This window comes from Thamnophis elegans, chromosome 7, assembly GCF_009769535.1.
Source record: "Thamnophis elegans isolate rThaEle1 chromosome 7, rThaEle1.pri, whole genome shotgun sequence".
Taxonomy (NCBI): Eukaryota; Metazoa; Chordata; class Lepidosauria; order Squamata; family Colubridae; genus Thamnophis; species Thamnophis elegans.
Genome location: NC_045547.1, coordinates 77818556 through 77837832, shown reverse-complemented (window position 1 = coordinate 77837832; position 19277 = coordinate 77818556). Strand labels below are relative to the sequence as shown.

At 41.6% G+C, this 19277-nt stretch overlaps 2 protein-coding genes across 2 annotated transcripts in view; one reads left to right on the top strand and one right to left on the bottom strand.

The window, feature by feature from the left end:
• Nucleotides 1-252: 252 nt before the first annotated feature.
• FGL2 (fibrinogen like 2) lies at nucleotides 253-12608 on the bottom strand. Its single transcript, XM_032221293.1, has 2 exons — nucleotides 11888-12608; nucleotides 253-1057 (listed from the first exon to the last, which is right to left on the bottom strand). The coding sequence occupies exons 1-2, from the start codon at nucleotides 12507-12509 to the stop codon at nucleotides 354-356; spliced, it is 1326 nt and encodes a 441-aa protein (XP_032077184.1). The 5' UTR covers nucleotides 12510-12608; the 3' UTR covers nucleotides 253-353.
• Nucleotides 12609-17734: 5126 nt separating this feature from the next.
• The window catches only part of LOC116511715 (coiled-coil domain-containing protein 146-like), a 47669-nt gene continuing 46126 nt past the window's right edge, over nucleotides 17735-19277 (top strand). Inside the window, exon 1 of the mRNA XM_032221884.1 lies at nucleotides 17735-17745. Within this exon, the coding sequence (XP_032077775.1) occupies nucleotides 17735-17745 (11 nt within the window). The remainder of the gene's footprint in view (nucleotides 17746-19277) is intronic.

Below are 19277 nucleotides of genomic sequence, written 5' to 3'. Positions count from 1 at the left end.
AAGGAGGAAGGAAGGAAGGAAGGAAGGAATATAGATTTCTTTATCCACAATGGAGCTCTTTAAGCCTTGTGGACTTCAACTCCCAGAATTCCAAGCCCTTCACCGTGGCTGGCTAGGGAATTCTGGGAATCGAAGTCCACAAATATTAAAATTGCCAAGTTTGGAAATCTTTCTGGTGTACACTAAACTTGGTTAGGAAAAGAAGTCCATGTATTTTGGAAGAGAAATGCTTGCAAGAGATTTTCTTTTTTTAAAAAAAGAAGGAATGTAACAGAATATTCTTAAATTGCACTCAAATTCTGAGGGAAAGTGCCAAGATTGGACAAATTGGATTTTGGGAGGAGGGAAAGGATTCACGGCAAAAATGTTTTGGGCCTCATCATCATTTTAACCTTCCTAAAAGCTTTCCGGTAACCGTTCATGTTCTGATCAGACGGTTCCGTCCACGTGGCCCAAAAAATGCCATCGCGGACCCCTTTATATTTCTTGTTGTAATATTTGCCGTTGAGATTCGCAGCCAGACAAGCATCAAACCACCATCCCGAGCTATAATAGGCACCACAGTTGCCCGAAGAGTACTGGTCATTGTCCCTGTCCGGGGTGCTGAAGAACTTTTGATCGTGGCTATAGCGTTTGCTGTAGTGCAATGAGTCTCCGGCGTTGCCGGTGTAGGTGCCGATAGTTAACCGGTATTTGAGATACTCGTTGGCGACATAGAACTGGTCGTATTTGGCGTATTTTCGGACGCCGTTGAAATCTTCCAGCTCGATTCTCAGCTCCATCTCCTTGTTTTTGGTCAGGAGGTGGATTTTGTCGTTGCCCAGCCAGAACTCCTTATCGTTGCCAAAGCCCTTCTTGTAGGCCTCCCAGCTTCGGTTGAAGGAGACGCTGCCATCCTGGCGCATCTGGAAGACGGTCCAGCCCCCTCCAAAGGATTCCATGTCGCAATGCACCTCAAAGCTATGGTTTCTGGGATCCGGGGTAACTTTGTAGATGCCACTCCGCCGGCTCCCGGTGGCGAAATAATTGGAACAGTCTCCTTGAAGAAGCTGGATGACTGGAGAGAGGGAGGGAGGGAAACGGCAGGTTATCACAAGTGACAGGCTATTTTGACTTATCTAGCATAGTACCCAAGGATGCAATTGTGATGAGATTGTATTTCCAAAAAAATAAGCTTTTTAAATTGGCGTTAGAACATGTGTAAAGAATAAAATATTCTGTCCTGTCAAGGAATTCCTTCCTTCCTTCCTTCCTTCCTTCCTTCCTTCCTTCCTTCCTTCCTTCCTTCCTTCCTCTATCTCTACCATTTCCTTTAATAAAATATCTTACAGTCATTGAGATCTTCCTTCCTTCCTCCCTCCCTCCCTCCCTCCATCCTCCTACCCACCCTCCCTCCCTCTATTTCTCTTCCATCTCCTTTAATAAAATCTTAATCATTGAGATCTTCTTTCTTTCTTTCTTTCTTTCTTTCTTTCTTTCTTTCTTTCTTTCTTTCTTACTTTCTTACTTTCTTACTTTCTTACTTTCTTACTTCCTTTCTTTCTTCTTCCCTCCCTCCCCCCTCCCGCCCTCCATACATTTCTCTACCATATCCTTTAATAAAATATCTTAGTGAGATCTTCTTTCTTTCTTTCTTTCTTTCTTTCTTTCTTTCTTTCTTTCTTTCTTTCTTTCTTCTTCCCTCCCTTCCCCCTCCCTCCCTCTCTCCATCAATTTTTCTACCATCTCCTTTAATAAAAGTCATTGAGAGCTCCCTCCTTTCCGTCCTTCCTTCCTTCCTTTTTCCATCCATCCATCCATCCATTTCTGTACCATCTCCTTTAATAAGTCATTGAGATCTCCCTCCCTCCCTCCCTCCTTCCTTCCTTCCTTCCTTTCCTTCCTTCATTCTTTCTTCTTTCCTTTCTCCATCCATCCCTCCCTCTATCCATCCAACCATCCATTTCTGTACCATCTCCTTTAATAAAATATCCTACAGTCACTGAGATCTGCTACAAGAACTCTTAGAGGCAAAAAATTTTTTATCACAACCTTCCTTAGTGCTATGCGACAGTTCAAAAGATTTACAGCAGCTGTTCTCAACATCTGTGAAATAGCTTTTTCTGGGTGGAGTTGGATAAGAGCTGGCCTCGTGATTTTTACTACTGTCCTCTCAGGGAAAACAGATTGATTTATTTCTAAGAAAAGTTAACTGAAAACGAGTTGGTGATGGCCAGTTGTTTGTAGAAATAGCAGTAACTCTCCTATTAAAGTGATCCTTGGCACAATATTCTCTGAAAATGGTCATTTAATAGGACAGCAGTGATTTCCTATAATAGTGGTATTGCCTAACATTTTGGTTTTGGCATCAAACAGGAATGTAACACTTTATTTTTTTTTAACAAAAAAGGTCTTCCAGCTGTTTCCCAATTATTATAAATCATTTATGTCATTGTCTTTTAATGTCATTATGTCATGGAAATAGGCAAGACAATTCACACTGTCCTGGATTTTTTCTTTTTCTTACACACACTTTGTTAACGTTGCAGCATTTCATTTATATTTTATAGAGAATGAAATGTTGATTCTTATATAAATACGCTGGAGTTGTCATTTGGAGATGCCAGGAGCCAGAGTATTATTGCTTCAAATACTTAGGTGATCTGAGTGGTGTGATGGTTGCAAGTCAGACACATTAATCCTTGTTTAACAACTTGTTTAGAGACCACGTTAACTTACGCTGGCACTGAAAAACTAACTTTATGACGAGTCTTTTGCACTTACGACCATATTTCTTTATTCGAGTTAGTTCAAGGGTCTCCAAATTTGGCAACTTTAGGACTTGTGGACTTCAACTCCCAGAATTCCTCTAGATCAGGGGTGTCAAACTCAAGGCTCGATCCGGCCCACAATGTGGGGCCACCCTGCAAAATGTAAGGGGCCAGTCCGCGTCGCTTCGGCCCAGACGACCCAAAGCGAAGAGGAAATATGCCACCAGTTTGGGGAGTGTCACCAAACTGGCCATGCCCATCCAGTCGGCCATGCCCGCTCGGTCTCCCGAGGTCAACCACAACCCCAGTGGTCGGATTCAAATAATTTAACAACTGGCTCTCTGCCCTAATGACTATCTGGGTAGGTGGGGCTCGGTGGTCATGTGACTGGGTGGGCTTGGCCAACACAACATCATTGACGTCGATGGGCGCTTCGCATTAGCTGTTACAATGTAATAAGGGTTAACCAGAGAGGCAGTTTCTGTAAGCAGGGCAATAAAGATTAGGCTAGAAACAACATCAGAATGTTTCCTCCCTGCCTTCCTTACAGGATTAGCCCTGTAAAGTGGAAAAAAACAAAAGGAGATTTCTTCCAACAACCGGTTCTCCGAACTGCTTAGAAAGTTACCAACCAGTTCTCCCGAATAGGTGCGAACTGGCTGAATCTCACCGCTGCACAACCCTGATGTGGCCCTCAATTATATTGAGTTTGACACCCCGGCTCTAGATTTAAACTCCCAGCATCACTCAGGCAGCCATGCTGGCTGGGGAATTTTGGGAGTTGAAGTCCAGAAGTCCACAAGTTGCCAAGTTTGGGGAACCTGGGGGCAGATTCAGGATGATTTGGCATTGTGAATGTGATGTAGAAATGAAGGTGTTATTTCTCCGACGATAGTTAAAATGTCACTTTTAGGCATAGTCAGTATGCAGAGATGCGCTGAATTTCCATGTGGCTTTATTGAAGTGCTTTTAATCAGTCTTGGAGAAAGCAAATGGTGGACATGTTCCTCAACAACAAAAAATATTGGATAAGGATTAAAAAATGGTTAGAGGAAATGGTAAAACTGCAAATAGAGTTAAAACCGGAACTATTCCTGTTAGGCATATTATCAGGGAAATCTAACAAAAAAAATCCTATATTTAATATGACATGTAATAACAGTGGCTATAATAGTATATGTTCAAAACTGGAAAAATGGAAATACATCCTCTGAGGAAATATAATACAGGAGATATTAGACTGCGCTGAGATGGATAGGTTAACCATGGAAATCAAAGACAAAGGAGAAACACAATACTACTTAATTTGGGATGTATACTATACATACATCCCAATATATACTATACACCCCAAATTAAATCGTATTCTGTTTCTCCTTTGTCTTTGATACTATAATTGGCTTGACCGTACATGCAAAGAGTAGAAAACTAATAATGAAAGACAATTAAGGAATTAGAAATTTGAAATAAGTGTAAAAATAATGTAAGATGCTCCCCCCCCCGCCAGCTGATTTTGGGGTCTCTGCCACACATGCATGGGAGGCAAGGCGCATGCAGGAGATGTATGTACATGCACAGGGGGCGCACGCATGTGGGGGGGGTGGCACCCCCCTCACATCCTGTTTTTGCTCCCAGGAAGATGCAGGGACCCTACTAGGCCCAAAATGGGGCATGAGGGGGTCACATATGCATGTGTGGTGTGCGGGGGGGGAGCATGGGGGGAACAAGTGCGCATGCACGGGGTGGAGAGCACGAGGGGGGTCATGCACACATTGCATTATGGGTGCGGGATGTTTTGGCACCCAACAACAAAAAGGCTAGCCATCACTAGAATAGAATAATAGAGTTGAAAGGGACCTTGGAGGTCTTCTAGTCCAACCCCCTGCTTAGGCAGGAAACCCTACACTGCTTCAGACAAGGGGTTATCTAACATCTTCTTAAAAAACTCTTCACTAAAGAGACATCCAAGCTGGAACTGAGAAGAAATTTTCTGATTTTGCCTCATGGAGTTGTAAGTGGAGGTTTTTCAAGAAAAAATTGGACAACCGTTTGTCCAAAATGGAATAAACACACTTCCGTCTAGGCAGAGGGTTGGACTAGAAGACCTCTGTGCTCCCTTCCAGCCCTAAGACTCTATGAAATAGTGTATTTTATTCCTAAGCATCCTTACACTGTTTGGGAGGCATGCCAGGGGCAACAATTTACTCCCGGTCCAGATTTGTTTATAATAAAACCCGAATTTTATTAACCATATAACATACTTTGGGAGCATAAATATTTCGGTCTGCTCCGGATGATAAGAATCAGAAATGTCAACTGAATTCTTAAGTTGTTCCTTGGTTTTTACTGTAATGTAATCAATTTAAAATGTTACATTTCTTGGAAAGAAGCTTGGAAAAAAGAATTTATCTGAAAGCCAAAATAGATCATGTTTGAATGCCAAGTGCCATCATTTTACGATTTTTTTAAATTAATTTTTTTTTGTGGTTAGAACAGACTGCGTTGAAGATAAACCAACTCCGAAAACTGCCTAGCTGGAAGGAAATTGCCTACAAAACAATACTTCATTTTGCACTGCTTATATAGTATGGCATTTTGCCAAGATTCCATTCTTGGTATATGATGTGCCATCTATTTAGAAAATATGATTTTTTTCCTACTTCGATCCAGATATTTGCAGTTATATAAGGGAAGGCCCCATTTTGGGCCTTCCCTTATGTAAGATTTCTATAGCAGCCTAGAACATATGGTGAACACTTGAATCGCTTTTTAAAATAGCTCAAAACAATATTTCATGATGAAGCTTTTAATTTTTTGAGGTTTTTTTTAAAAAAATTCACACGCATGGGAGATTCACGTGGTTCCAGTCTAAAACTGAGGCATTTCACCAATATGTTAGAATCAATATTCTGAAGATAAAGCTGAAAACAGTTTGGGGAAAAAGGACAGATATAATATTATTCAGGTGTTATATTATCCCATCATAAATGGTTTAAAAAATTCATTCCCCCACCCCCTTTCACTCTTAAAACCCTAACCCAACCTAGATGCAATCCTCAGCCTTACTCCTTTCCCCAAAACTGTGGTTCCTTAATATTTCATCTGTGGGGTCTTTGGTGCTCCCTGAGCTCGGATATTTTGCAGACGTTTCTTTACCCAACTAGGTAACGTCATCAGTGCTAGTGAGGAGTGGGATTTGCTCTCAGTTTATATTCTAGTGTCTTCCCTTGTCAGGGTTGATTGGGATGGTCTTAAGAGATTCTTTGTTTGGGCTGTTTGCTGTTGACTTTTCCTTGGCAATTTTCGATTGGGGTTTATTTGATGGTCTGTTGTTAACCTCAGAGTTAATCTATTCTGGTCTGTTGGATCTTTTTGTTCTCTTTTTGGCTAGCTGACTGTCTCCTTTGCAAAGTCTACATATATTGCTCATGTCTATGTGTCTATCAATGGCTACCCTGTTTTCCCGAAAATAAGATCACTCCGGATAATAAGCCCAATCGGGCTTTTGAGCGCATGCACTAAAATAAGCCCTCCCCGAAAATATTGCAACAGAGCAGCAGCCATGAGGTGACCATGCTCACCGACTCCTGAACCTCAAAAATAATAAGACCTCCCTGAAAATAAGGCCAAGTGCTTATTTTGGGGGGGTCAAAGAAAAATAAGACCCTGTCTTATTTACCAAGGAGAAGCTGGTGAGCTGTTTGCAGTGGGAAAGTAGAAAAGTCTCAAATAAGCTTTTTCTCAACGGAAGTACTAGAAATAGCACTGGCTTCTAGTACGTTCTAATTGCTAATTGCCAGTGGCGAGTCTTTTTCCTCACGATAAGAAAGCAAGCATTGGCACAATTATCAGTAACGTACTAAAAATGTACTTTCCTGTATGTGGGGTGGGGAGGGCATAGAATTAGACTGAGTCTTTCAAAACACTGCATGTCTATCAAAATATTTGGATTAAAGTCTAATTCTTCTAAGGTCTAAAGTCTAAAATAAGACCCTGTCTTATTTGGGGGGAAATTCGGTAATTTGTCAGAGTACCAGGCTTCTAGAAATTTCAGACCTGGCTTGGTTTAGATTGGCCACATTTTTCCAATTGAAGCTATGGTCAAGTCTGTCTACCTTATGGATATAAAAGAACTCCATAGTCAAATCGAAAAACGCTATCGTCATCAGGAGAGCTACCCCTGCAATAAAACTAAGTTGACATTTTTCAGTTTCTGTGCATTAATGCAGGGGTCTCCAAACTTGACCACTTTAAGACGTGTGGACTCAAACTGGATGCCTGAGGAATTGTGCGAGTTGACGTTAAGGAGTGACATCATAGCAGTATTCCAGTATTTGAAGAGCTGCCATAAAGATCGGTAAAAGTTAAAGGTTCCCCCCGCACATATGTGCTAGTCATTCCCGACTCTAGGGGGCAATGCTCATCTCCATTTCAAAGCCAGCGCTGTCCAAAGACGTCTCCGTGATCATGTGGCTGGCATGACTAAATGCCGAAGATGCACAGAATGCTGTTCCCTTCCCACCAAAGGTGGTCCCTATTTTTCTACTTGCATTTTTACATGCTTTCGAACTGCTAAGTTGGCAGAAGCTGGGACAAGTAATGGGAGTTCCCTCCGTTACGCGGCACTAGGGATTCAAACAGCCAAACTGCCAACCTTTCTGATCGACAAGCTCAGCGTCTTAGCCACTAAGCCACCGCATCCCTTCGCCATAAAGAAGAGGGGGGTCAATTTATTCTCCAAAGCACCAGAGGGCGGGACAAGAAACAATGGTTGGGAACTAATCTAAGAGAGAAGCAATCTGGAATTAAGGAGAAGCTTTTTCACAGTGAGAACAATTAACCAGTGGAACAACTTGCCTCCAGAAGTTGTGGGTGCTCCATCACTGGAGATTTTTAACAAGAGACTAGATAGTTACTTGTTGTGGCCCAGCAGGAGCCGTTGGAGCTGCCACCAGACTCCGACAACGAGGGGCCCTATGAGTCGGCTCTGGAGGATGTGGAGGACCCTGGACAGGGTTCCGACTCCGAGCAGGGCGCAGAGAGGCTGGTTGGCCACCAGGAGGCACCTGAGCCTTGGATCAGTGGGGAGGAAACAAGGGAGAGTGAGCCAGAAACCAGTAGTGAGTTGTTCCTGGATGCATGCCATCAAAGAGCTAATAGGCGTCAGGAACAATTACCCAATTACAGGAGGTAATTGCGCTCAGCTGGTGGTCATTAGGCTCCTCTCCAGACTGTAAAAAGCTACTTGTGCACACGCCCCTCTTTGCAGAAGTCAACACAGAATCGAATGTCGGAGAACTTTGTGTGAGCTTGGCAGGCTGGATTGCTGCCAAGCCTTATCTGTGTTTATTGCTGCCCAAGCTTGTCTGTGCCGGTTTGCTGCCAAGGACCTGTCTGTCTGTTAATTAAATGCCGTAATTTATCTCTGGCTCGGAGTGTGCTTTAGTGTGGAACGAGGGGGGTCAGAACAGTCACTTATCTGAAATGGTATAGGTTCTCCTGCTTGAGCAGGGGGCTGGACTAGAAGACCTCCAAGTTCCCTTCCAGCTCTATTCTATTCTAAGTTCACAAGTCTTCATGTTCCCAAGTTTGGAGAGCCATTGGCGTAGTGAAGATGAGTTACCAGCAATGCTTGCTAACAGGACTGGTACATTCTTGACTTGACACTTTAATAATATCTTTAATACTGTAAGGCAGGGGTCTCCAAACTTGCAACTTTAAAATTCAATGTAGGCAAAAGAAAAGTCTTACACTTAGGAGGCAAGAAAAACCAAAAGTACAAATATAGACTGGGTGAAACCAGGCTTAATAGGCGTAACTGTGAGAGGGATCTTGGAGTTTTAGTCGACAACCAGTTAAATATGAGCCAACAGTGTGCAGCAGCAGCCAAAAAAGCCAATGCAATCCTAAATTAACAGAGGGATACAATGAAGATCAAGTTAGGTACTAATACTACACTTTGAAGCCGAGGTGGCGCAGTGGTTAAATGCAGCACTGCAGGCTACTTCAGCTGACTGCAGTTCTGCAGTTCGGCTGTTCAAATCTCGCCGGCTCAGGGTTGACTCAGCCTTCCATCCTTCCGAGGTGGGTAAAATGAGGACCCGGATTGTTGTTGGGGGCAATATGCTGACTCTGTAAACCGCTTAGAGAGGGCTGAAAGCCCTATGAAGCGGTATATAAGTCTAACTGCTATTGCTAGTAAGAGCACACCTAGGATACTGCATCCAGTTTTGGTCACCACGATGTAAAAAAGATCTTGAGACTCCAGAAAAAGTACAGAAAAGAGCAACCAGGATGATTAGGGGACCAGAGACTAAAACAAACAATGAACTAGCATGTGAAAAGAAAAAACAGGGGAGACAGGATGGCAGTCTTCCAATATTTGAGGAGCTGCCACAAAGAGGAGTGGGTCAAGCTATTTTCCAAAGCACCCAAAGGCCAGACAAGGAATAATGGATGGAAACTGATCAAGGAGAGATTCAACCTGGAAATAAGGAGAAATTTTCTGACAGTGAGAACAATCAACTCATAGAACAGCTTGCCTTCGGAAGTTGCGGCAGCCTCATCACTGGAAGCTTTCAAGAAGAGACTGAACTGCCATCAGTCAGAAATGATGTAGGGTCTCCTGCTTGGGCGTGGGCGTGGGGGGTTGGACTAGATGACCTAACAAGTCCCCTTCCAACTCTGTTCATCTGTGAACTCCCCAATTCTGAGAGTCCACAAGTCTTAAAGTGGCCAGGTTTGGAGACCCCTGCATTAGATTTTGCCCTGGCCAGTAGCGAACTGCGGGGCAAATTATAACTGGTCCACTTTTGGTACCCCTTGGTATCCTTAGTGAACAGCAAAAGATGCTCTCATCCAACCTAATAAGATGTAGGCTTAAAGGATCAAAAATTGGCTGGAAGCAATAACAGGGGTTAAAATAGAATGGAAACCTGAATATTTTTATTAGGAATAACGTCTGCGATATACAAAAAAGAAATCCAGTATTTAATACTACATATAATTACGGCGGCAAGGATTGCCTTTGCCCAGAAATGGAAAAGGAAATTAATTCCAAGCGAAGAGGAAACAATAAGAAAGGTTATGGATTGTGCCGAAATGGACAAACTAACTAAAGAAATCCAGGGAAAGGAAGAATCAGAATTCTACCAGATATGGGATAAATGGTATATATAGGTGGATGGAGGAAAGAAGCAAGAATCAATGAAGGAATATAACAAAACTCAAAAAATAATAGTTATGAGTAAAATAAGAGGGTTAAGAATGGTGAAATCCAAATGAAATACAATAATAATAAGGTGAGCTGTATCGATTGATGATTGCTATTAGAAAGAACAGGAAACTCCTGTTCATATTGTATTGTGTAAATGTGGTGTATGTCTTACGTTTTGTGTGTGTGTGTATTTTACATGTTTGTTAATAAAAATTTTTTTAAAAAAGATGTAGGCTAAGATAGCTGAGTATAGTGCATTGTTAGTTTGCTAATATTCCACACCCAGCTTTTCCTAGGCTCATGTTTCTTTCTAGAAGCCCCTGGAGGAAGTCTGCAATAAATGGTGCCTTTGTACTTTTTCCTCAGTTGTTGATCCAAATATCTACAAAAATTGTGAGGTTTGTACCCAGGTCCCAAATCCTTTCACATAAACATAAAAATCTATATCCGAAAGTGCTGACTGATGCGACTGCTCACCTGAGCTAATCCAAGTGGGCCTCGATTTATAACAGTTTATTTAGCGACCGTTCAGAGTTACAACGGCACTGGAAAAAGAAATGACTTATGGACGTTTCACATTTACGACTGTTGCACCATCCTCTTGTTCATGGGATCGAAATACACATGCTTATCAACTGATTCATATTTATGACCAGTTGCAGTGTCCAGGGGTCCTGTGATCTGCTTCTGCAACCTTCTGACAAGCAATGGGGAAGCCAGATTCACTTAACAACCATGGTACTTACTTAATAATTGCAGTGATTCATTTAACAACCGTGGCATGAAAAGTTGTAAAATAGGGCAAAATTCGCTTAGTAATGTACACTTTGGGCTCAATTATGGTCGTAAGGTCGAGGACTACCTGTAATAATATTTGACTTCACTCCTAATTTCTTCAGCCAGCAATATCCATCTGCTGCTTTTCTCACTCTTCAGAGAGTCCCTCATTCCAAAAATAACAAGGTTGAATTAATCTTGTTAATTGTGGAACGATTTGCCTTCAGAAGTTGTAAATGTCCAACACTGGAAGTTTTTAAGAAGAGATGGGATAAACATTTGTCTGTAGTAGTGTAGGATATCCTGCCTAAGGAGGGGGTTGGACTAGAAGATCTCCAAGGTGTTCTGTTCCTATTCTACTCCACTCCACTCTACTCTACTCTACCCTACCCTACCCTGTCCTATTCCTATTCCTATTCCTATTCCTAATTCTATTCTATTCTCTAATCTCTATTTTCTACTTATTTTCTACTCTACTCTACTCTAATCTAATCTAATCTAATCTAAACTAATCTATTCCTATTCCTATTCCTAATTCTATTCTATTCTCTATTTATTTTCTATATTCTATTCTATTCTACTCTACTCTACTCTATTCCTACTCCTACTCCTACTCCTACTCCTACTCCTACTCCTACTCCTATTCCTAATTCTATTCTATTGTCTATTTATTTTCTATTCTATTCTACTCTACTCTAATCTAATCTAATCTAATCTAATCTAATCTATTCCTATTCCTATTCCTATTTCTATTCTATTCTCTATTCTCTATTTATTTTCTATTTATTTTCTATTTATTTTCTATTTATTTTCTATTTTCCATTCTATTCTATTCTATTCTATTCTATTCTACTCCTCTACTCTACTCTACTCTAATCTAATCTAATCTACTCTAATTTAATCTATTCCTATTCCTATTCCCATTTCTAATTCTATTCTCTATTCTCTATTTATTTTCTATTCTATTCTATTCTACTCTACTCTACTCTACTCTACTCTACTCTACTCTACTCTACTCTACTCTACCCTTTCATCTATCAACCCCCGAAACCTGGCTTCTTTATAACTTGGTTCAACAACATTTCTCAACGTAATAAGGTGTTAACCCTTCAAATTCACGCATACATCACCAACGTTGACTTACATGGTGTGGGTGCTACTGCTGGGCACTGTGAAGAGCACTTCATATCCAAACTCTTCACGAAAAACGTCAGGTTGGCCACCCTGTTGTCGACGTAATTTTCCACGTTGTTCATGTTGACCAGGTTCATCTTCTCCAGCCGGCCGTGCAGAGTATGGATCTGGTTCTTGGCATTCTTCAGGTTCTCGGACAGCTTGTTCACCTTATCCTGCAGGTCCGTGACTCGGTTGTCTTGCACGACGCTCTGGTTGGCCGGGCCATCCGGCAGAAAGTCGTTGGAATTGTCCTTCTCTCGGTTGTCATCTGCCTGGAGTTTACAATCCTGGCAGGATTTCTTCAGCGTGTTGACCATCTCCTTGAGGACCTCCACTTCCTTGAGGGTCTTCTCCATCAGTTGGAAGTGCTTGGGCAGCTGGATGGTCAGGGGAGGAAAATTCACCTGGTAGGGACATTCCTCTCCATCGCATTTCCCGCTGCTTTGGAGGGCGAGAGGGCAAGCCGGAGATACCTTATCTCCTCCTCCTCTTTCTTCATCTCCTCTTCCTGCCTGTTCTTCCGATAGAACGAACCTGTTTGCAAACAGCAGAGCTATTGCCTGCAACAAGACCCCGCCGGAGAGTTTCATCTTGTCTGAGATCGTAGCCTCTCAGTGAGGAAGTGCGCTTAGCTCCAGAAACTTATATACAGGGCAGCTTGGTGGTGCTTGTGAGTTATCGCAGTTCTCAGAAAAGGGTGGGTGTATATCTTGCATCACAAGCTGAGAGTGATATTAATAGCAGCACAGAGTAGTGAAGAGAGAGAGAGAGAGACAGGGAAATCACCCAAACTCTCATGCTGTTCAGCTTTTGTCCACGTAAGCAATATTCATCAGGATACACACAGATGTAGATCATAAGATTCCCTCCCCCTCCAACCCCACCACCCACCTTCCCTTCTCACTCATATTTTAATCTGGATTTGATTGCTCTTCTTTGGGGCAAATCAAAACAGCCTGGATTTCTTCTTTAGGAGTCATTGATGTTAAACCAGGAGGAGAAGAAGAAAAAAATCTCTTTTTTCTCCCCCCTGGCCCTTTTTTAAAAATATTGTATCTAATTGTATAGCTTTCCAGTTAATGTTGGATTAACTCTCTCTCTCTCTCTCTCTCTCAACAGAGTTGGAAGGGACCTTGGAGGTCTTCTAGTCCAACCCCCTGCCTAATCAGGAAACCCTATACCATTTCAGACAAATGGCTATCCAACATCTTCTTAAAGACTTCCAGTGTTGGAGCATTCACAACTTCTGGAAGGAACTTCTGTTCCACTGATTAATTGTTCTAACTGTCAGTAAATTTCTACTCAGTTCTAGGTTGCTTCTCTCCTTGATTAGTTTCCACCCATTGCGCAATACAAGCACAATAATGATTGTGCTTGTATTTCAAATGTCTGTTTGCTTTCCTAATGATCCCTGATGCAGAATTGGGCTTTTTGCGTTAGTTTAGATGCAGAAAATGGGAGGGGAGGGAATTGAGGAAAGTTAAAGATTTTAAGAACCAGGGAGAAGATCTTGAGAGGAATCAGCAAGAACAGTTATAAAAGCAAAGATTTAGGATTTATCATCCTAAATAAGCCCGGGAAACAAGATAGCAATACCAGTTCGATTTATATTCCGTTTCACAGTGTTTTATGACACACTCTGAGTGGTTTGCAATGTCAGCCTCTTGCCCCCACCTGCGTCTTCATTTTACCGACCTCGGAAGGAGGAAAGGCTGAGTCAACCATGATGGAGTCAGGGTTGAACTCCCGGCTGTGGGCAGAGTTTGCCTACATTTATATTGTGTGTGTGAACAGAGTTGGTTCTGGGTATCATTCATATTAATTCAATTCACCATAACAATATTAGTAAGCTCTATCACATTTCTCAAATTTAAGTAGTCCTTATTATATTGTTCAAACATATATATTCAAAAAATACCTAACTCCTCATCTTTATCTCTACCTTCATTTATATCTTCCTTGTTCTATCTAAACATTGTAATCCCTGTTTTGTGACCTTTTGACTAGCAAAATCAATGAGGAAGATTCACTTAACAACTATGTTATTAATTTAACAACTTCAGTGAATCACTTTACAATGGTGGCAAGAAAGGTCGTAAAATGGGGCAAAGTCCACTTAACACATTTCTCACTTAGCAACATAAATACAGGTAGTCCTTGAGTTACAACCTCAATTGAGCCTCAAATTTATGTTGCTAAGCGAAACATTTGTTAAGTGAATTTTGCCCCATTGTACAACCTTTATTGCCAAAGTTGTTAAGTGCATCACTGCAGTTGTTAAGTTAGTAACACGGTTTTTAAGTGAATCTGACCCCATTGGCCAGAAGTTCACAGAAGTTGATCTCATGACTGCAGGACATTGCAACCGTCATAAATTCGAACCAGTTGCCAAGCCCCTGAATTTTGAACATGTAACCACAGAGATGCTGAAATGGTCGTAATTGTGGAAAACAATAAGTTGCTTTTTTTTCAATGCCGTTGTAACTTAATAGTCACTAAGTGAACTGTTGTAAGTTGAGGACTACCTATACTGGGCTCAAATGTTGTCATTCGTCGAGGACTACCTGTATAGTAGAAAGCAAGCATATTTGCGAAAAGAGACCCACTGTTTCAATGCCAGAAGTCACTGTGGGAAAATAAAATGCTTTATAGACAGTGATTGCTCCAGGGTAAAATTGCTATTCTTCAGATTTTAAAGTATGCAATAAAAGCATATAAGACATTAATAAGATCAGCCTTTGAACCCTTGGAATGGCAATATAGTCCCATTAAAAAAAAAAAAGAATTCTGGAGAACTAGCGGAAAATTACAGACCATTTATCTTATCATTTATTTTGAAATGATACAAATTCTGCTGAATAAGGATCAACAGGCTTCTTTAAAGACAAGGTTTTTCTCATCAAGCTTACCGACTAGCCAATGATTGTTTGAACTCATAAATATATTGCGACGAAGTTTGGCAGCAAAGATTCCCGAGCAGATTTCATAGGTGTGGAATAAGAATAATAATCCGATTAATTGATAATTTGTTGAACTAGATAAGAAATGGTCAGTTTTCAGTGAAAGGGTGGAGGTCTTCCAAGATTTTTAGTAGTTCTTTCAATTGGTTAATTATCTGGAAATATATTGAGGTGACATTGGGCGCTATCTAACAAGATGAAATTCAATGGGGGGAAAAGTAAGGTTCTACATTTATGTCAGAAAAACAAAATGCACAGGTACAGTATAGGTGGCACCTTGCTCAACAGTAGTAACTGTGAGAGGGATCTTGGAGTCCTAGTGGACAATCATTGAAATATGAGCCAGCCGTGTGCAGCAGCTGCCAAAAAAGCCAACACAATTCTAGGCTGCATTGACAGAGGGATAGAATCAAAATCACGTGAAGTGTTAATACCACTTTTTAATGCCTTGGTAAGGCCACACTTGGAATGTGGCATTCAGTTTTGGTCCCCACGATGTAAAAAAGATGCTGAGACCCTAGAAAGAGTGCAGAGAAGAGCAACAAAGATGATGAGGGGACTGGAGGCTAAAACATACGAACAACGGTTGCAGGAACTGGGTATGTCTAGTTTGATGAAAAGAAGGACTAGGGGAGACATGATAGCAGTGTTTTGATATCTCAGAGGCTGCCACAAAGAAGAGGGAGTCAAGCTATTCTCCAAAGCACCTGAGGGCAGAACAAGAAGCAATGGGTGGAAACTAATCAAGGAGAGAAGCAACTTAGAACTGAGGAGAAATTTCCTGACAGTGAGAACAATTAATGAGTGGAACAACTTGCCTCCAGAAGTTGTGAATTTTCCAACACTGGAAGTTTTTAAGAAGATGTCGGATAATCATTTGTCTGAGATGGTGTAGGGTTTCCTGCCCAAGCAGGGGGTTGGACTAGAAGACCTCCAAGGTCCCTTCCAACTCTGTTATTCTATTCTATCTATTCTATTTCTTGACCAATTGAAAAACTCCCTTCTTTTTATTTCTGAAATATTTGCAAATATGTTATTAAAATGTTCACTGAAACCTCCAAAATATATATTCAAAACAGTGAAATATTGAGGCATCTTCAGCATATCATCCCATTGTTTTTCATTATTCTTGCTGAGTCAACAAATTTGACATATTCGATAGTTAGTTGGCTTACAACAATTCATTTAGTGACTGTTCAAAGTTACCTCACCGAAAAGTGACTTATGACCATTTTTTCACATTGACAACCCCAGGGTCATGTGATCAAAATTCAGATTCCTTGGTAATTGATTCATATTTATGACCGTTGCCGTTTTTGGATTTTTTTTTTTTTTACAAGCCAATGGGGATTCACTTAACAACCATGCTACTAGCTTAAACAACTGAAGTGATTCACTTAAGAACTGTGGCAAGAAAGGTGGTAAAATGGGACCAAATTCACTTAACCGTCTCGTTTAGCATCAGAAATTTTGAGCGCAGTTGGGGTCATAAGTCGGAGACAACCTGTATAAGACCTAAGGATGCTTTTAACAGTAAAGATGGAATTCTTTTTCAAGTCCCTCTCATTAGTTTTCATGTTATATAACTTGGGTACCATTTGAATTCCGAAACGGCCTGACTAATCTTTTTTTTAAAAAAACTGCAGTCCAATTTTGCCTGTAGAAGATAAAATTACTAAACTTCTAGAAAGGAATTCCTGTTTTGATTCGATGAGTCATTTTCAAGACCGGGATTTATAATGCCACTGGTCAAATACCAAGCATTCTCAAAAATCATTCATATACTGCATATTAGGCTCTAAGACTCCTGTCTTGTTCTGTTGACATATCCCCGGAGAAACTGTTGTTTAAAAAGTGCTGCGAAATGATTAATTCCTGACCAAAGGCCACATTCTGAACTTCTGACTCAGGCAGGAAATACTCCGGCTTGTAATGTTCCCGTTGCTATGTACATGGATCCGGTTATATTTACGCAATGCTGCATTCGTTTCTCTCTAGAAAACTCATGATAATGATGACATTGCCTGGGAACCCGTATTCATCTCCATTCAAATTCTGGCCTAAACATTGGAGCATATTTTAATAAATCTGTCACTAGTTCAGGCCATGTTTTAGCAACTAGCCCCATGATGTGCCCCAGGTGGCACGAGAGGAGCCCTCTCTGCGGGCATGTGAGCCGTCGCCCCAGCCAGCCACACTGCATGCGGGTCTCTGCCGGCCAGATGATTTTTGGGCTTCTGCTGTGCATGCACAGGGGGTGGGGCGCATGTGGGAGACGTGCGTGCATGCATGGGATTTGGGGGTGGCGTGCCCCCCTGCGCCCCATTTTTGGTCCCAGGAGACTTTAGGCTCAAAACATGATCAGGGGAACGTGGGAGGGGTAGTCGCGCACGCATGTGCAGGGAAGGTGGGGGCGCAGGGGGTGTTATGCACGGGGTGTGTGTGTGTCACATTGCATTATAGGTGTGGGCACACGCCAGTGGTGGGTTGCCGGCAGTATGTCCTGGTACAGGCATACGGGAGCCTGCCCGGAGCATCGGATACCGTTCCGGTACGGTGCTCCAGAGAGCCCGCCTGCCCGCCCGAGCTCCTTACTGGTGTTTTAAGCCTTTGGCGGTTCCGTGCATGGCGCATACAGCGCCTGGTGCTATGCTCCACTGAGCAGCTGGATCGTCGTGGAGGCTCGCGTAGGCGCTAAGATGCCTGCACATGCTGTGTGTGTGTGTGCACTCACGCTACGCGCATCCATGTGGATGCCGCCGGGCCGGTTCCAACCGTACCAGTTGGAACGGGATCCAGAACCCACCACTGGCACACACGTATGCACTTTTGCTCACGCACGCTTTTGGCGCACGATGACAAAAAGGTTAGCCATTATGCCTGTTGCTGCTGATTCATGTATAGGTAGTCCTTGTCTTACAACCGTTTCTTTACTTACTGTTCAAACTTGGACTGGCACTGAAAAAAGTGACTTACAACCGTTTTTCACACTTATAACCATTGCAGCATTCCCCACGGTCACATGACCAAAATCCAGAGGTTTGGCCACTGACTCATATTTGTGACGGTCGCAGTGTCCCCTTTTGTCACCTTCTAACAAGGTTGTAAAATGGGTCAAAGCTCATTTCACAAATGTCTCACTTAGCAACAGAACTTTGGGGTTCAGTTGCGGTCGTATGTCGAGGATTACCTGTAGTCCTTGACGGACAACCATTCGCTTAAAGTTACAACAGCACTGAAAAAGGGACATGACCGGTCCTCACACTTATGACCATCACAGCATCCTCAAGAGTCCTGTAATCAAAATTTTGGTGCTCCATCTAGGACTGGCAAATAATTTTCTAGCGAGGTTAACTGCAGATATGACTATTATTTACAAACAAGGTACATTGAAAAAAAGAAAGAAAAAAATACCATGTGCAACTTGTCTTTTTTCAAAAATAAAATACAGGCAGTCCTCGATTTACGACTACAGCTGAGCCCCAAATTTCTGTGGCTAAGTGAGACATTTGTTAAGTGAGTTTTGCCCCATTTTACGAACTTTCTTGGCACAGTCGCTAAGTGAATCACTGCAGTTGATAAATTAGTAATCTGTTGTTAAGGGAACCTGGCTTTCCCAGGCACTTTGCTTGTCAAAAGGTCGCAAAAGCAGATCACACGACCCCAGGACATGGCAACCGTCATAAATATGAATAAATTGCCAAGCGTCTGGATTTTGATCATGTGACCATAGAGATGTTATTATGATCGTAAATGTGAAAAAGAGTTGTCGGCCACTTTTGTTCAGTGCCGTTGTAACGGTCACTAAACTATTTACCTGTAGTTTCAATCTTGATTCTCCCTTTGATTTCACCAGCATTCTATCAACAATGTGGTGTATCCTTTAAAATTTGGCCAGCTATTAATAAAGATTGAGTGTTTATTATTTTACAAATACTCTTGTATATTAATGGTTGGATTTGCTTAATTTTTTAAAATGGTAATTTTGTGATCTTCCAGAAGTTGTGAACCAAGCATACAATTATGTATTGATTAATTGTCCATTGCAAAATATAACTCAACTATAATTTATTTAGGTATCGTCTTAAAGTTGGTAAATTTCCTATATGGTTGACTTAAAAATTTCACTAGCGTCTCTCTGTCTCTTGCGATTTCATAGCTGTTTTATGAGGGAAAAATCCCTGGAACCAGATTGGCTGAGTTGAAAGCAAAATATGTCCTGTTACATGATACTCTAGTAAGGTAAGCCTCTCATATTTACTGTGTGTGTGTGTATGTATATGTGTATGTATGTGTGTGTGTGTGTGTATATATATATATGTATGTATGTATGTATGTATGTATGTATGTATGTATGTATGTATGTATGTATATTAGCTCTCATCAGCTAGCCATACC